This window comes from Ursus arctos, unplaced genomic scaffold (genome assembly GCF_023065955.2).
Source record: "Ursus arctos isolate Adak ecotype North America unplaced genomic scaffold, UrsArc2.0 scaffold_2, whole genome shotgun sequence".
Taxonomy (NCBI): Eukaryota; Metazoa; Chordata; class Mammalia; order Carnivora; family Ursidae; genus Ursus; species Ursus arctos.
The window spans coordinates 77,745,101-77,763,786 of record NW_026622874.1 but is presented as its reverse complement, the minus strand read 5'-3'; the positions used below and the strand labels follow the sequence as shown (position 1 = coordinate 77,763,786).

General features: G+C 39.9%; 1 protein-coding gene and 1 long non-coding RNA gene across 6 annotated transcripts in view; both read left to right on the top strand.

The window, feature by feature from the left end:
- Positions 1 to 2,087, top strand: part of LOC123002185 (uncharacterized) — a 34,897-nt gene extending 32,810 nt beyond the window's left edge. The window contains exon 3 of the long non-coding RNA XR_008960481.1: positions 1,647 to 2,087. This is a non-coding gene — a long non-coding RNA (uncharacterized LOC123002185). The remainder of the gene's footprint in view (positions 1 to 1,646) is intronic.
- A 97-nt stretch (positions 2,088 to 2,184) lies between these two features.
- On the top strand, positions 2,185 to 18,401 carry CEP20 (centrosomal protein 20). 5 transcript variants are annotated; one of them, XM_026520258.4, is made up of 5 exons: positions 2,185 to 2,268; positions 5,585 to 5,782; positions 7,792 to 7,876; positions 11,888 to 12,024; positions 16,411 to 18,401. In XM_026520258.4, the coding sequence occupies exons 1-5, from the start codon at positions 2,241 to 2,243 to the stop codon at positions 16,485 to 16,487; spliced, it is 525 nt and encodes a 174-aa protein (XP_026376043.1). In that variant the 5' UTR covers positions 2,185 to 2,240; the 3' UTR covers positions 16,488 to 18,401. The 5 variants fall into 5 exon arrangements, with proteins under 5 accessions (XP_026376043.1, XP_026376044.1, XP_026376045.1 ...); XM_026520259.4 differs by having other exon boundaries at positions 11,888 to 12,064; positions 16,411 to 16,498; XM_026520260.4 differs by lacking the exon at positions 16,411 to 18,401 and adding an exon at positions 12,664 to 15,024.
- Positions 18,402 to 18,686: the final 285 nt, after the last annotated feature.

Here is an 18,686-nt window from a genome sequence, read left to right as displayed (position 1 = left end):
ATTTCTCCTGGGTAAACACCTAGGAGTGGGATTACTGAGTTGCATGGTGAGTATATGTTTGGCTTAATCAGCGCTAGCCAAACTGATTTCCAAAGTGACTCTACCACTTTGTTTTCCTACCAGCAATGAATGTATACTCACTAGCCTCTGGTATTGTCATTGTCACTACTTTTGATTCTGGCCATTCTGATGGGCACATATAGATTTTGTCTACTATAAACAGTGTTACAGTGAATATTCTTCTGTACATATCCTCGGTGATTAGATGTGAGCGTATCTGTAAGATATATTCTTAGAACTGGAATTGGTAGGTTGGAGGGTGTGAAAGGTTGATTAGATAATGTCAAATAGCCTTCCGAGAAGGTGGGGCCAATGTACACACATACCAGCTAGGAATGATAATGCCTGTTTCCCCACATCCTCACCAACATAGTGTTTTAGGTGATTGCTGTGTGAGTTGCTGGTGAGAACTTGAAGTAAAGCATTAGAGCTGTGCCTGTCCTATACAGAGTGGCAAAGGATGTTATTGTATGATTACAGCTACCAATCAATCAATCACATTATTATTGGCCTCTCTCTCTGAGTTTCTCATCAATATATCCAGGAGTGCTTTTCTCTGAGGAGCTCAAACATTCTACCTATGGAATTTGGTTAATCCTCATAAATCTTTTCAGATGTTGGCCAGGAATTCAGGCTCTGTGGGTTTTACAGAATAGGGAAATGGGACAGAATAGGGCCTTTCTAAGTTTACAGAATAGATCTGTGTCCCACAGATTAATCAAAATTAATCTACTTTGGAATGGGAATGGACTCCTCTAGGTTACAATGGCTTTCAAACTTTTTTTTCACTGCTACCCGCTTTAAGAAATACACCAAGAATCAGGATACACATTCATACCCAAAACAAAAGTTTCAAAAAAACCTACCCCAATACTTATTTGTTTTCTGTTTGTTCCATCCCATTTCATTGAAAATATGTTCATTGGGAGCTACTGATAAATAGATTTCAAAACCTACTATGTGTTGACCTACTAGTAGTTTAAAGGGCACTGTTCTAGGATTCTAGGTCACAGGTGTTGGTCTTCTTGGCAAAGGAAGGAATCACAGAACTGGATTCCTAAATGCAAGCCCAGAACCTCACACTCAGTTTGGGTAGATTATTCCCATGTTCCTTCTTCTTCATTTCTTTGGGACAGTAGAGTTTATTTGTTCAATTATTCACAAGTAGCTTTTGAACTCCTCAGGTGTGCTACCCATTATTAAGTGCCAGTGGAAGAGAACAGACTTTGAAGAGCAAGAGGCCTGCCTGGATTCAAATCTCAACTCCACCATTTGCTGATCATCTTGGTTAAACCTCATTAGTCATCAAAGACTCAGTTTCCTCCTCTGTAAAATGGGAGTCATAATAGAGAAATCAATGAGCCAACGCGTGTAAAGCATTTAGCACAGTGTCAGGCCCGTAGTAAGGCTTTAATGCAGTGGTTCTCAAGGTGTGATCCCCAGACCAGCAGCACCAGCATCACCGCAGAACTTGTTAGCAATGCAGTTCTCGGATCTCAACCTGGATTGACTAAATCAGAAACCCCAATGGTGGGGCCCTACGATCTGTTTTAACATGTCCTTTTTTTTTTTTTTTTTTTTTTAAGATTTTATTTATTTGACAGAGATAGAGACAGCCAGCGAGAGACGGAACACAAGCAGGGGGAGTGGAAGAGGAAGAAGCAGGCTTCCAATTGAGGAGCCTGATGTGGGGCTCAATCCCAGAACTCCGGGATCACGCCCTGAGCCGAAGACAGACGCTTAACGACTGAGCCACCCAGGCGCCCCTGTTTTAACAAGTCTTCCAGGTGATTGTGAGGCACGCTCAAGTTTGAGAACCACAGGCTTAATACATGGTAACCACTGACAGTCCCCGAGGCTGCAGAGATGAGCAGTGGGCAGATCATGGAAGGATTAATAAACTAAAGTGAAGCACTCAAGAGCCGACAGCACCCACAGGTGAGGGCTCTAACCTGTCTCAGTCCCGGCTCCTGCTCCCACTTCCCTCAGCACCTAGAGAGCTCGCTGATTGGTAAGATCCCTGGGCACAGTTACCACCCCAACCCAGGAGAGAGAAAACTGAAAGGGGCGGGAAGGAGCGCCGCGAGAGCAGCGCGCCTATTGGCTGTAGACCACACCGCATAGCGGGGCGGAGCTGCGCGTGCGCACGGCCGAGGCGGGCCCCTGAAGGCGGTTGAAAAATGGCGACAGTCGCCGAACTGAAGGCTGGTGAGTGCGAGTGGGAAGTGTGTCGGGTGAAAGGCGTCTGGCCTTCCGCCTGTGAGAAGGATGGAACGAAAGCAGGGCGCGCGGAACACAGAGGCCGCCTTTTCGGGGGTCATTCTGCGGCGTCAGGGCCCGCAGAGCGTCCTGCTGGTGTGGCGTCCGCTGCGCCGGGGCCCTGGGTGAGGGAAACGGTCGCACAGGGGCAGTTTGGAAACCAGCTTTGAGCTGGCGGAGGAGCTATAGGACCCACAGGTTCCTGAGAGGTCTATAGTCCTGTACGTTGGGCCTCTGGCGCGTTTGTCGGACCCCGCTCGAGCCGAGGCTTTGGGCCGCAGCTTTCATTTAGGACTGATGATACAGTACCCACATCCATTATTGGGGTTAGATGCAACTCCTAAACCTTTTGCTGACTTGTCTCACGGAATCCTTGTAACAACCTGTGGCGTAGGTCCCGATCTCCATCGGGAAAACCTGGAGGTAGAAGGTTGCCTGGCCATTCTGTATTTTTCAACGAAGTTCCACAAAGGTGCGAGTCATTAAATGGGTAACGTTTTTGCACCGTTGGTTTTAACGCAGATGACCAGGCAAATAATAGTAATTATAGGTGACTGAGCCTTAAATGTCAGACACTGCCCAGCTCCTGGGTCACCTATTAGTCTATGTGACAACCTTAGGCCCATTTCATAGACTTGGAAATTGAGGTGCAGAGAGGTGAAATAGCTCGCCCAAGGTAACTTAGCTAGAAGGAAGCTGTGCGTGAGAACTTGGATATGCTGCACTTGAATTCCAGGTTTTAATCACCGGGTGATACTGCTACCTGATTAATAAAACCGGTTCCAGTGTTCAGGGACCTTGGGCTCTAAATCAGTAATTTTTAAAGATCTGGCAGAGAGGGGTTGAATTTCTTTGAGGATAGGATTCAGTAAGCATTGATACAAATGTGTATTTGGGGCACTGGGCTGGTGAATAGTCATAAAAAAGGCCTGCCTTTATCCACAAGAACAGATTTTGAGGTGAATCTGAGCACCCTCCCTGCACGAAATACATAACACCTGTAATACTGCATCAGCTTCAGAGGATTTAAAGATACTTTGGGATATTAGGCCAGGTTAAGAACTTCTGTCTGAAGAATTTGTTACGGTACAGAGTTTTAAGCATAATTAAAGGAAGGGCAAAATGGTATGGAACTGAAAAAGAAAATGTAACACGGGATTAGGAATGTCCTACGCAGTTGTATCCCTCCCTACATGTATCCCTTTGTTTTTTCTGCATTCCCCAGTTCTGAATATGCTTTGTGTTCAGAGAAACTCGGTGAGAATATATTTCCGGTCAATGATCTTACATTGTATGGGCTTTTACCTCCCCGCCACTTCGCGGGAGGTGGGGAGGGGCGGAGGGGCAGAGGGAGAAAAAGAATCTTGAGTAGGCTCCATGCCCACTCTGGAGCCCAGTGCAGGGCTGATCTTAACACCTTGAGATCATGACCTGAGCCAAAATCAGGAGTCAGTCCTTAGCCCACTGAGCCGTCCAGGTGCCCCTGGGCTTTTACCTTATTACAACATTTTCACATTTTTCCACCTCACTTGGTTCTCCCTCTGAGAGGTAGAACTCATTATGTTGGAGAGGGCAGCTGAGGCATGAGCTGGTGATGAGACAGGATAGGCTTCCTAACTCCAGCTTCTTTCTCATTTCTCTGCTGAGTTTGAGGCTGTGCTGTGTGTAAATTCAAAGTAATAGGGACAGGATCCTGGCCAGTGAAAAAAATCTCTTCCATCTAATTTCCAAAGATGGAGTTAGGAAACTGGGGTTTGGTTATGATCCCAAGAATATGAAAAGGCTGGACCTTCCTTTTATGGGCCTATTACAAAGTCTGATTGGGTGATAACTATACTTGCATACCTGCCAAAAAGGTTGAGGGGATGATTTAAGAACAAGGGGCAAGAAAGGTTAAAATTTAGTCTACTTTATGTCACTGTAATCAGATGACCCAGGTTTTTGTTGTTGTATCTTAAAGGGATTTTATGTTGGGGCGCCTGGGTGGCATAGCGGTTAGGCGTCTGCCTTCGGCTCAGGGCGTGATCCCGGCGTTATGGGATCAAGCCCCACATCAGGCTCCTCCGCTAGGAGCCTGCTTCTTCCTCTCCCACTCCCCTTGCTTGTGTTCCCTCTCTCGCTGGCTGTCTCTATCTCTGTCAAATAAATAAATAAAATCTTTAAAAAAAAAATAAAAAAAAAATAAAGGGATTTTATGTTTATGCCTACATGGATAAGCTCCTTGGGCTCCATTTATGAATTTTTTTTTTATTTTGGTGTGCTTACTTGGTGCCTTTGGCAGGGCACAATACAGTATTAATTTATGTACCAATAGTATATAGTACTGTATTATAATGCTCCCAGGTAGTATTTATTGAGCTCTTACTATGTTCTAGGCACTGTGGGTGAGATGTGTTGATTGTCTGGATTTCTTATTTAGCCATTAGGGACAACGTGAAAAAAAAAGGTTCCAGACCACTGCAAGGAATGATGCCAATTCAGCTGTATCCCCATCAGTGTCCATACTAGTATTTATAGTTAAATCTCATAATCACAACTAATATTACAATATGACCCTTGCTCATCAAGAAGAAGTTAGATTACATTCAGCATATATATCCCTGATTCTTTAAGATGGCAGTGATAGAGCCACGTGTTAGATTTCTATCTAGGCTTACAATTTCAAAATCCTACTAGTTTTTTTAGGAAGTTACTCATAGGTGTCTTTAAAAAACAAACAAAACCCAAAGAAACACTTTTTTGTTCAGAATGGGCCATTCCCCAAGGGTTCTGGGTATCAGAGGTTTTTATCAGAAGACAACAAATTCCTTCCTTTTATGAGATGTACTTGTTATCTGTAATTATCTTTCTAGACCAGAGGTTTTTAGTGACACGGAACCTGTCTGCAGTGATAAACGCTCTTGAAAATATAGGAGCCAGGGTAAATTTCAGGCCCCAGTAAGCCAAGTATAATTCTGCTGATTCTGTGCTGTTTTTTCCTCCCTCACTGAAGATGCATGCCAGACTATAGCTTCCCACAGTGAGGATGCTAGAAAGAGAAACTTGAATTTGCTTAAATATATTAAAATAGCAAATCATTGCAACTTGAGAACTTTATTTTTTATTACAAACATGATGCTAATCGGATAACGTCCATTCAGCACATTGTTTAGATCAAAACAATGGCTATTAGGCCATTTACCTTTTAAACATTTTTCTTCAAAGTATGCCTAAGAATAACCAAATTTATTCTGCAATTGAAGCATTCATGTTTTATGTTTAACAGTTTTAAAGGACACGTTGGAGAAAAGGGGAGTATTAGGGCTTTTAAAAGCAAGGATCCGAGCTGAAGTTTTCAGTGCCCTAGATGATGAAAGTGAACCCCGACCACCATTGTCTCATGAAAACCTTCTAATTAATGAACTAATTCGGGAGTATCTGGAATTCAACAAATACAAGTACACAGCATCTGTCCTTATATCAGGTAAGAGGTTATTATTACTTGCCTGAAACAAAATCTGTTTTTTCCCTTCCCTCACTTCTCAGAAAATGTTTAGGCTGAAAATCTCATTCCATTATCACACAGTGTCATCCGAGTGACTGGGGCATAAAAATCTCCTCAGCTCTTTCCATAGCTTTGAATACGCTGTCATGGGGCTTATTGTATTGTAGAGGAGAATGATACCTAAACACTTAAACTAAGTGCGTGCTTTGAAAAATCATCTGTATTTCCTGATACTGAGAATAAAAAGTTGTTTACATTTTATCTTGTTTGCTGCCAGCTTTTTTCTATGTATATGCTTTAAAAATACACACAGTTTCAGATGCTCAGTCAGTTAAGCGTCCGACTCTTGATCTCAGGGCCATTGGTTTGAGCCCTGCTTTGGGCTCTGTGCTTGGCCTGGAACCTACTTAAAAAGGATTGGGAAGGTAAACTCCAAACTCACTGTAATGATAGGAAGGAGAGAAATGGTGTTGGGGGGAGGAGGTGAGCAGTTAAAGGGACATTTATCTCTTATATTTTATTTCTGAAGAAAAGTAAATAACTGAAAGGAATGCACATTAATCAAGATAGACTTTCCTTTGGGCTGGAGGGAGAAATGGGATTGGAAGGATTGCTTTGTTAAAGGTTTAATCTGTGCTTTAAGACTGTGTCATGCCTCATCCAAAAAAAAAGAGACCATGAAGTAGATTTTGGAAAAGAGAATGAATTCTTTGTGATGTTGGAACTTTTCCATTTAATAGATTTTTTATTAATATTCTGGATCTTTTATTTAACGTTAAGCACATACCTTAACTGAATAAAGACTGGTGATTTTTAGTGATTTAAGGATCTTCAGTATCAGCCTCCACTTTCCTCAGTTTGTTATAGATGGCGATGTAATACTGTTAACACTCAGAAAAGAAGAAAATTATGAAAATATAATGAATTAGGTCTTGAACCTGGGCTTCCCTAGAATGAAATGTAGTCACAGTAGTCAAGTTTCATGTTAAGTGTCTTGGCTTTTTTAAAAAACTGAGGTATAATTAACAATACACCTTTTTTTTTTTTTTTTTAGTATACAGTTCTATGAATTTTATCAAAAGTATACAGTTGTGTAACTACCACCTCAATTACAATCACTTAGAGAATATTTTTATCACCTCAAAACATTCTTTGTGCCCTGTTGTAGTCAACTTCTTCACCTACCCCAACCCCTAGCAACCACTGATCTGTTTTTTTCTGTACCTATCATTTGCCTTTTCCAGACTGTCATATAAATGAGCCCATTCAGAATGTAGCCTTTTGAGTCTGCTTCCTTTCACTTAGCATAATGCATTTCAGATTCAGCTGTGCTGGTTTTTTCCCCCTGAATAGCATTCCTTTGTATGGCTGTGCCGATTTATCTATTAGTTGATCGCCAGTTGTGTGTAGTTTTTGGCAATTATCAGTCTGCTATAAACATTCACACGAGTTTTTATGTGAAGGTAAGCTTTCATTTCTCTTGGGTAAAGTGCCGAGAGTGGGATTGCAGGTTGTGTGGTAAGTACATGCTTACCTTTATAAGAAACGGCTCAACTGTTTTCCAAAGTGGTTGACCATTTTGCTCTCCTACTAGTGAAGCAAAATATGAGAGTATCCAGTTGCCTTGTATCCTTGCTAGCACTTCATATTTGGGTTAATTTTACTTTTAGAATAATTACCACCAAATATTGTTACTGTCCTGTGTTTAATTTGTAAGCTTCTTCCAAAAAAGACTTCTGAAGTCCAGTATGCAGAAACATGGTCCCAACCAAAAATTGGGGGATTTAAAAAATTAATTTGTGTTAAACTCTATTAAGTTATACATATAACAGAATGATATTTTGAAAATCGTAAAATCCCATACAGTTGGATCTGCCTTGGTTGTGCCATCATCACTCTTCCAAAATCTGAAAAATCTGTATAACTGGTAAATGGTTGAAATCATATGTGCTTTTTAGATGAATAAAGACTCATGATTTTTCCTCTAGAATCTGGTCAACCTCTAGTTCCATTGGACAGACAGTTTCTCATCCGTGAACTAAATGCATTTGAAGAATCAAAGGATAATACAATGTAAGAAGTTTTTTTTAAATAAAGTTTTTAAAAATAAAAACTTAGTAAGTTTTTAGATATTGTATTGGACTCATAATCACATAGTAGTGGTTTTATTTCATTTTAATTGAGCAGGTGTTTATTTGGTTCGAGTATGTGTCTAACACTGCACTAAATCCGAGGTGTGTAGCAATAAACGGGGCAAGGCCACTGCTCTCTGGAGCTAAAAATCGCATGGTTTCAGAGGCCTGAGCATCTGTCTCACTAAGGGTCACTCTTCTGGGCTTCTGGATGCATTCCTTTTTTTCTTCTGAGGCTTTGCTCTGTCATTTGTTTTCTTCCTCATGATGAACTCTTCCTCCTGATTGTATCCTTCACTTCTGCTTAGGAATACACTCAGATCTCCAGAAAAACCGGTCAACTCCTTTTTACCACTGAACTTAGTGAAAACCAACTGTCTGCTTTCATTTTGTTATTCTCCCCTCTTTTGCCTTCTCTGCATATTAAATTCTTCCTTCACCATTTATATTGAAACTATGCTCTTGAAAAGAAGGCTGACCACTTTCTATTAGTTTCTTAGTTCTATTCCTACCTCAGAGCTGCTTAAACTTTTTCCAGAGGTTCCCTGAATGGCGCAAAAAAAAAAAAAAAAAAATTGTACCTAGGAGGCTCAAAGCAGCCCCCCGCCCTAAAATTTCTTTGAAGTCTTAAGTTTTCCCTTTCTAAAAATTTCTTGAATTTTTTTCTTTCTGCTTCATGGTATAATTGTTTGTTTTACTATAAAACTGTTATAAATGACATACCATTTAAATTGAACTCTCTCACAAATCTTTGTACAATTAATGTTCCAGGATCGTATGCCACCTTTATCCTGTACTTTGTCCCAAGTCCCTGGCACCAAGAGTGGGTGTGTATCTGTATTTGTAATTTGAGAAGCTCAGTTTTACTTCAGTTTCTGTCACATTTTGTAATAGTGACTATTCTCCCTTAAAACACGTTTTGTCATTTGTCTTTTATGAACCTTTACTGTCTTAAGTTTTTCTGTCGCTAATAGTGTTCTTAGTTTCTTCATTGACTCCTTTAGGGTTCGTTTAAATCATGAGCACTCCAAGTTTTGTCCTTAATAAAACTTTTCTTCCTGTCCCCGTGCCCACTTTTCTAAGTATGCCTGAGTCTTTAATGATGCCTCCGTGCTTTAAATCTGACAGATCCCCTAAATTACGGACCCACATTTCTGCTGGCATCACAAACTCAGTGTGTCCAAAAATTAAATGTGTTCTTTTCACCTTCTTAAACCCCCCTTGTAGGTTCTTCATATAGCCATTTGGGTCTTAACCTCAGAGTCCATGCACATTTGTGACTCCTTACCCTCTCTCTACCAGTCAGTCACTCTGCGGGTTCCCTAGTCCTTCCCACTGCCCTGCACTGTTCAGAAGCCATCTGTCTGCTTCCTCTGTCTCGAGTCACTTTCTTTCCCAATTTACCTTCATGCTGCCAACAGATGGCTTTCTGAAAGGCAGTTACTGCTTTGTTTAAAACATTTTCATTGTAGCGCTGTCTGGGCAGGTTAGTTGGTTAAGCTTCTGACTCTTAATCTCAGCTCAGGTCTTGAGTTCAAGGCCCACGTCGGGCTCCACTTCCATAAAAACAAAAAAACAAAACCTCTCCATTGTAAAGTTTTCAGATTTTAAAAAGTAATACAGATTGAATAGTTGAAATTTGCTAAGAGAGTAGAATCTAAATGTTTTCTCACCCATGAAAGTAACACACACAAAAGTAAATGGGTGAGGTGATAGATACGTTACTTAACTCAATGAGGGGAATTCCTTCGCGGTGTGTGTGTGTGTGTGTGTGTGTGTGTAGCAAATCATCATGTTGTACACTTTAAATACCTTACAACTTTATTTCTCAATTATACCTCAGTAAAGCTGGGGGGAAAAGTGATATAGAAAGTAAAGCAAATACTAGATATATGTGCTGGTGTGAACACAAAGTAGCTCTCTGTAAATACATAGATGTTTTTCAGGAAAACGTAAGAATTTTTACACAAAGTAGGATAAAGTCAGAATAGCCTTTGAGTTTGTGCCAAATTTGTGAAGAAAACTAGTTTTCAGAGTTTTCGTGTTTCATCATTGCAAATAAGATATGATAAGCCTGGACTTCAAAAAAAATTCTCTTTTTTTTAACTTTTATTTTAAAAAATCTTAATATCCATAAATTTGTGGGTTAAATATGCAAGCTATATATTTTCTAATAATATTTAAAAGTATCTGAATCTTAAAAATTTTAAATCTTAAAACTTCATTGATGTTATTTAAGAACAAAATTGTTCAAACTTAAAAATCTTGAACCAGTTAGCTCTTTGGGAACCATGAATTTAAAATTAAACAAAAGGATGGATCTTACATTATTGGATATAAGAGTTCCAATATAAGATATTTCTTTCCTAAGAGTTGAGGCATCTTACATATAGAAACTTACTTTCCTGCTTTCCTCACGGGCTGAAGAGGTTGGCATGCAAGCAGTTAGTTATTGCTGCATAACCGAGTGCCCCAGAATTGGGTGGCTTGAAACAACAATCATTTATTATCTGTGGTTGGTCAGGAATCTCGGGGTGGTTCTGGTGCTCTGCATTTCTCAGGAGATTCCAGTTACGAAGTAGCCTGGGAGGTCCTCATCTGAAGGCCCGGCTGGGGCTGCAGGATCCCCTTCTGTGTGGCTTGCTCACGTGGCTGCTTGCACGAGTCCCCCATTCCTCCCATGGATACCTTTCCCTGGGACAGCTCGAGTGTCCCCATGACATGGCATCTGACTTCCCACAGAGAGAGTGGCCCAAAGAGAAGGCACAGAGGCAGCCACCGTACACAGTGCTTTATGACCTAGTCTTGGAAGTTGCACAGCGCTGTCACTGAATACCTTATTTGGTTCATAGAAGTGACTTGAGCCCACACTCCAGGGGAGGGCAGTTGGGCTCCACTTTTTGAAAGGAAAGGATTGTCATACTTTAAACTATCTCATCAACTATTAAATAGATAGCTTGAAAAAATCAGTGAAATTGTATCTTCAATGATGAGATTGGAAATGAAACCATTTCTGTTGTACCTCTCTTCATTTGTCAGCAAGTAGCTTCCTTTTGTGCTGGGGTACTAATAGAAATCACCAGGCAGAATATTGTCATGAAAAGAATATGGGACTTGAAGTTCAAGTAGAAAGTTTGTTTACTTACTGAGGAATCTCCAGCAACTCTTCCCTGAGCTGTGGTGGTCTCATTTATAAACTGGGATGATGATTAGGACATCCACAAGGCGAGGATAAAATGGAGTGAGGTTAGAGTGTTTTGTAAACTGTAAAAATAGCTTTTTTTTTAACCTGCCCTCCCTCCCTAAAAATAGCTTATAAAATGTTAGTTCTTACTCAATTCCTGAATAGCTAACATTTATATACTATTTAATATGTGCCAGGCACAGTTCTAAACGCTTGGTATTTATTAACTCATTTAGTCCTCAGCAACCCTAGGAGGTAAGGGCTACACTCTTCGTCATTTATAGAGGAAGAAACATGTATCAGGCTGGGGACATTAAGAATCTTGTTGAGGTCATATGGGGAAGTCAGAATTTGAACCCAGGCAGTCTGGCTTTCGGGACATACTTTAGGCAAGGATTTATTCACCCAGTAAGTGTTTACTGAATACCTCTTGTATATCAGACAGGGCTAGGCAATGAGAAATCACAAGCTGGACTTGAAAGTTGAAAGGCAGAATTCCTGTGGCTTGATGGATTGACATTGTATTTCAGTTTAGTTGATGTTTAAGTTGTTAACATGGGTTTTTTAATTGTCTTTCGAGTTAAATGGTACTCTTAAATTTAAAAAAGCATGAATAGTTTGTGATTTGGATAGTAGCTGTGCCTCTTGTCTCTTTTAAGTCTGGAGAATTACCTGGCCGTTTTGGTGGTAGAGGCTACCTTAAAGAAGAGAGTTAAGCTTTTCCTATATCTGCAATTTTAATTGATTTTGGTTTTCTTCCTGCTGCAGACCTCTTTTATATGGAATTTTAGCTCATTTCTTGCATGGAACTAAGGATGACCTCCAAAATTCATTTCTGAGAGGGTCTTCACTTCAGCCTCCAAACCCAAATCTTGGCGGACAACCTAGCAGAAGAAAGGAAAGGGGTATGAATTTCCTGGGATTCATCATTTAGCTGTCAGCAAGGTTTTTTCCTTTTTTTTTTTTTTTTTTTTTAAGTAATCTCCATACCCAATATGGGGCTCAGACTCAAAACCCCGAGATCAAGAGTCACATGCTCCACTGACTGAGCCAGCCAGGTGCACCAAGCATTTTTTTTTTTCTTAAATATTTTTCTCTCGGGGTTCCTGGGTGGCTCAGTCGGTTAAGCGTCTGCCTTCGGCTCAGGATCCCAGGGGTTCTGGGGTTGAGCCCCATGTGGAGCTCTCTGGTCAGCGGGGAGCCTGCTTCTCCCTCTCCCTTTGCCTGCCAATCTGCTTGTGCTCTCGCTTGCTCTCTCTCTCGCTCTCAAATAAATAAATAAAATCTTAAAAAAAATTTTTTTTTCCTCTCAGGAATTTTTTCCTGAGCTTTTGAGTCATTGTTTAATTCTACTTTAATCTAATATAGTTTGAGTCTGTGTTACTTATCCTCCAAAAAACAAAACGGTTTTTGGAAAGAGAATCTTGAGGGGGTGGGGAAATGATTGGACAAAATTCTTAGATATTGTTTCTATGCTGAAGTATGGAAAAACCTGATTTTCACATAGATTTTTATCAAATCGTCACTTTTTTTCCCCCTCCAAGATTGAAGAAAGGCAAGATTGCCGAATAAAGCTAGAGAAGTCACGGGTGTCTATATCCTTTGCATTTTTAGGATACTGTTGGTGGAAGACTGTAGTTACCTACAGATAACAAATTCCTAGAAGAATAGTCTCTATTTCTTTCAGAATGTTCACTCTTGAAGTGAGCTTTCAGTTGTTGTGATCACATCAGCAAGAGGATCTCAGTTTGATAATCTAAACTGAATGGTTTATAGCTCCTTCTTTCCAACCTTGGTAGAGCTGATCTCTTTCTAAGAAGGACAGTCAGAGGTGGGGCTCAGGCAGCAGATTAGCAGAACAAATCTAAATCTTGAATGTTGAAATAAACTTCTAGGAAACATCTAAAATACAAATTGCCTTTCATAGTTTTCATAAACTGCTGTGAGCAGTGTTGATCCCATTAAATATTTGCTGTGTCTCCTAAGATCTGAAAATGAAGTATTTGTGAAGCAAGGTGACCTCTTTTGCGGGTGATTTCTGATTTCACTACGAGTTACTCATCTATGTATCTTAGAATGCTGAGCTGATGGACCATCGCAAAAGAAATCACCCCTACCTCCTTACTTTACAGTTGAGAAAACCAGGACTGAGAGGTTAAGTGATTCCTCTAAAGTCTGCAGCTGATCATTTTTAGCAGAATGAGTGCCTCTGAGTGCCATTCCTGTATACTTTTCCACTTAAAGAATGTAAAGAAGTTTTCCTAGTTCCCTTTCCAGGGCTTTGTAAAGAACTGTCATTAGTGCTGACTATTTGACAAGTACTTAAAAAGCAAAAAAAAAAACCAAACAACCCCACAAGTAGACGAGTAAATCTCTAAACATTCAAATAATACAACATAAAGTTCCCTTGACTCTCTTCCCTCTTGTCTCTCCCTAACTCCCCAGTCTCCCTCCCTTCCGTAGAAGGTCCCTGTTAGCAGCTTGGGAGGGGGAGGTCTCCTTCTGGACTCATTTCTGCGCATGTAGATTTATATGTACAATGTGTTCTCCTGAGATTTGCTTTGTTTTCCCTTGTCAGTATGTGTAGAACTACTTCGACCTCATTCTTAACTTTGTGTACTATTGCTAGTATTGCTAATCAACCCTTACTGATGGACTTTTATGTTTTTAAGTTTTTGCTTTTACCATATCGTAATGTAGAATTATTTGTCCATACAAGTATTTCTCTAGATGCCTAGAAGTACAGTTGCTGGTTCAAAGCATATGCATATTAAAAACGTAGTAGATATTGTCTAATTCCCCTCTAAAAGGCTTTCCGTACCAAGAATATATGATAATACCAGTTTCTCTATTTAATTGCCACCAAGGGGTATTGTACATGTGAACACTTGCTAACACAGCAAACCCGTGACATGGGTACTTTCAGTCCCATAAGGAAAAATGACCTCTTGAGAAATCACTTTTCTGGCTTGAAAGCTTTTTATTTTTATTTGTTTATTTTCAAGCGTACAATATAGTAATTCACTTCCATACAACACCCCAGTGCTCATCGCCTTAATCTCTGTGGCCTGGTAACCATCAGTGTGTTCTCTATAGAGTTAAGAGTGTCTTTTTGGTTTGTCTTTTTTCTTGCTTTGTTCATTTGTTTTGTTCCTTAAATTCCACATAAGAGTGACGTCATTTGTATTTGTCGTTCTCTGACTTATTTCATTTGGCATGATACACTCTAGCTCCATCCATGTCTTTGCATGGCTTGTAAGCTTTTTACAAATCAATCTCATTCATGGCTGATGACTAATAAAAAGGTTACAAATAACAGAGTATTTCTTAACCCAGCTCTGTTCTTTCGAGACGTGGGTCACAGAATAGCTAGTGGTAGCTTTACACCACAGAGGTGGGAGGGCTGGAGAGTGGGTGCATGTGGGGGTGGGGAAGAGAGAGAAAGAGGGAGGGAGGGAGAGAGGAGAGAGTGCATTAGTTGCTTTGGGACCTTCAGAGACGTCAGAGAATCCAGTTCAAGTCAGTAGAGCTTTGGGTGTGTGTTCTGTGGAAGCTCCGTGGCAGGCTCGGTGAGGATGGCTGAACTAATAGAAGAACAGGGATTTTGCAAATTATTTTTCTTGACCATCAAAAATTTTCTTGATAATGGTGAGCTCTTTGTGCGATGATTCGTGAAGAATTAGCAGCCACAAATGGCATTTTGTCCCAGTAACACACTTCAGCATTTACTTCAGCGTCTACTTTCTCAACTCTAGCCTACTGTTTGTGAAAACATGTTTTCTTGACAACGTGGAAAGGCTATGAAAATATTAAAATATTACTATCCAGATTACAGTACCTAATCTCTACAGAAGCTCATCGAACTGAGATGTGACACACTAACATGAAGTTGTCTTTTGTGTGAACGTAAGTCTGAAGCAAGTCAACACGAAAGCCCTTTTATCACGGCTCCCAAAGAGCTGGCAAAATGAACAGGGTTTATTGTGTCGACACACTTGCCTCTGGGATGGTAACCAGTTCGTTAGGGCTGCTGATGTCGGCGCTCGAGCTAGTGGAGCCACTGTAGGTTCTTGCTGTAAGTAAAAGACCAGATATGTTATAACAGAAGACCATCAGCGGTGCAACTTTACTGCACATCTGTGAAGTGCATGAATCACGTACTTCTTAGTAATGCTTTTCTAGAAAACCTAAACTGTCTGTGGCCTCAGGATATTGTTAATTTTGTTCTGTCCAGCAAAGCTGCCTAAAAATGAGGGAGATGGTGATCCGTGGTCCAGACTTACAGTCTCCAGTCTTTATGAGGATGATCACCTGACGGGCTCTAGAAGGCCTGCGTGTAGAATCAGGTTGTCTTTAGAATTAGAACATCCAGGATGTGTTTTTGGTGCTAAAATTACGTGTTTCTAACAACTGTCTATATTTGTATTCTTTTTCTCAAACTGTCGTCAAAATCATAAAAATGGGTTTTTCCAGCATAAAACTGTCTAGGGAATGTTTTCAGTTTCTCACAATTTCTCAGAATTTAGTCTTTGCCTTGCATTTTTGTTGCATTTGGCTATTAAATCTCTTCAGGTTCTTTTCATACAGGGCACTTCTACCCTCTACCCCTTTCTCCCCATGACAAAAATTCAGCAGAAGTGACTAGGACCCCTTCTATCGCCAGAGCACAGGGTGTGGGCACAGGGGCTCTAGGTTCTTCTGAACTCTCATGGAGCTTTATTGTTGTGTCTTCGGTAAAAGAACATTTTCTACAATTTCTTGAATATTTTCTGTTGTGGGTAGGAAAATGTAAACTCTGCTGGTTTTTTTCTTGCCACAAGAGGGTGCTGCTAAGAGGCATTTCTTTTTTTTTTTTTTTCTTTTTTTTTTTTTTATGTTATGTTCATCACCAGACAGTACATCAGTAGTTTTTGATGTAGTGTTTCTATTTGAAGGTGGTATTTTTGAACTTTGGCATCCCTCAAAATGCTAATGAACACCCTGTCCTTTTTCTCAGATTCCATTCTTTACATACCATGTAAGAGAAGTTTGTAACTGCTCCTTACACGTGGGTTTGCTCCACGGTGCTCTCTATTCCCCTAAAAACACTTGACAGTGAGTTTCTAGTACTAAATTTTTCTGATTTCTTCCATAATGTTTTTTAAATGGTGAGTTTATTTCATTGTCCTAAGCCACCTAAAGAACTCATAACGATATGTAGTACGTAACATCCAAAAATACATGTAGACATGTCTGTACACTCCCTACTTTGACTTGGGGTAAGTATTGACTTTGGTTTCTGTTCATTTCAGATGACCACCTAAGAACGGAGAAGGGGAGTAGTACTAACATAGAAGATCCTCTTGTTTCTCAAGCAGTGAAGAGATGACATTTCCATTCGGGGCATCTTTTTTTCTTAAAATTGTGTGTATTAAGTGACATATTTATTCTCCCAACATTACCAACATACATCACTAATACTTGTCCTTTGTAGAAATTTGAGTTTCTGCAAAACATTTAGCCCCTCCTGTTTTACTACATTTGTGAATAAAAGCTAACTCTGTCATCTAGCTTACCGGATTTGACTCGAAAGAAAATACATTGTTTTTAGAAAGTATTTTAAAGGTTTTTAAATTTGTGAGAACTGGAAGGAATTTTTAGTACCCCGTATATTTAAAAAAAAAAAAAAATTCAGGTCTTTATAGTCATATGCTCTGCTCTTTAATAAGGTTACATTAATTAAATTTCCTTCAGGATGGAATTATGTGGATTTGTAGAAAAATCCATTTGTGTTTTAAAAAAACATTTAAAAGAACATTAAAGCCAGAAAAAAAACGAATTCCTATGAAGTTTGGTTTTTTGTTTATGATTAGCAATTTTTCAGATAGCTATTTATAATTTGGTTTAAATATCTGAATTACTGTCTATATTTGAACTTTTTTTTTTTTTTTAAGATTTTATTTATTTATTCGACAGAGATAGAGACAGCCAGCAAGAGAGGGAACACAAGCGGGGGGAGTGGGAGAGGAAGAAGCAGGCTCATAGCGGAGCAGCCTGATGTGGGGCTCGATCCCATAACACCAGAATCACGCCCTGAGCCGAAGGTAGACGCTTAACCGCTGTGCCACCCAGGCGCCCCTATATTTGAACTTTTAAACTAGGTAACAATGTGCTTTTTCTTTCCTTAGACCATTTTGGCTTCTACTGGAAGATTTAATTAAAAGGTAGAGGGGGAAATAATTCTTTTAATTTTGCTGTAAGTAAAACAAAGAGTTTATTTTATTATATAAAGAATGTGGAATAAGCATGAAGAGACAGGCTTTAGGAGACATACCAGAAAACACCTTTTAAAAGATGGCATTGTTGAACCTCCATGTGGCCTTCAGTTGTGCAATCACAAGGTGAGCTCTGAAAGAGCCAGTCCCTACTTATCTGCACTCATTGCATGTGAGTTTTGTATTCTTGGGATAGAAAAATGGTAAGAACTCTTCCTGTGCTATCTCTAAGATGCTATTTTGATATTTACTGAGATATTTTTATAACATGGAATCTACAGACTTATGTCACTGACAGCTGTGATATTTAATAGCGCCTGATTGGCAGAAGTCATAAAGTCTTTTCAGACAAAACTGCACAGCTGCCCATATACCGACAACATTTAGCTGAATGTTTTCACAGGGCAAGTGAGAAGGGCTCTAGGTGGCAAAATTGGCATTCTCTTCGGGATATTGATTCTGTGCTGTCTTTTGAAACTTTTGAGTTCATATTTGGTGTTGGTCAGTGTTCAGTCCTTGCAGATGAACTAAGAATTTTTATCTGAATGCAGAAAATTACTAAAGAAATTCCCTTAAGCCATACTTTATAAGTCAGAGGATTTTGAGAGGCCCTATTGATGAGCTAGAATTACAGATATAGATGCAGAAGTACCACAAGGGCTCATTTCCATTTTTCAAATCAAATCTGTAGTATCTGATAACAATTATGAATTCCATTGTATCGTACGTGGGAATATAAATATCGGAATTATTCTCAGAGGACTTGGTTTACATCCAAGGATGTTGGCAGTGGACGCTAAATTTACCTCAGGAATTACAGTCATGCAGGAGTAGATAATGAAAAAATGCTGGAGTTTATAATTTTGGTTACTGATAGAAAATCATCACAATAGAAGCTGAACAGAATTGTCACATGTAGTCTATAGTGTGTTTGTATGCATTATTCTGTAACTTGTTTGTGCCTAGGCAACTTTTATACTTCCGATGTATTAATAAAAAAACAATTAAGCAGCTCATCTTTGTGCAAAGGGTGTCCCTATGACTCTTCTGTCATCAAGAAGTGGGCACCAGGATGGGAAGAATGTTGGAGGTGGCTCCCCAGGCCTGCCTTCGGGATCTCCAGCGCCCTAGTTGTTGGAGGGAATAGAGTGAGGTGGAGGGAGGGAAACTTTTCCTGGTGTGTGTGCCCTTGGCATCAGCCACATCACCCTGCAACACTTACTCTTCATCCAGGAGGCTGATGGTGTCAATCTCTGAGGGGACAGTATTGTAACCTGGGGGGGCCATTTAGGGGTTAGAAAAAGCATATTTAG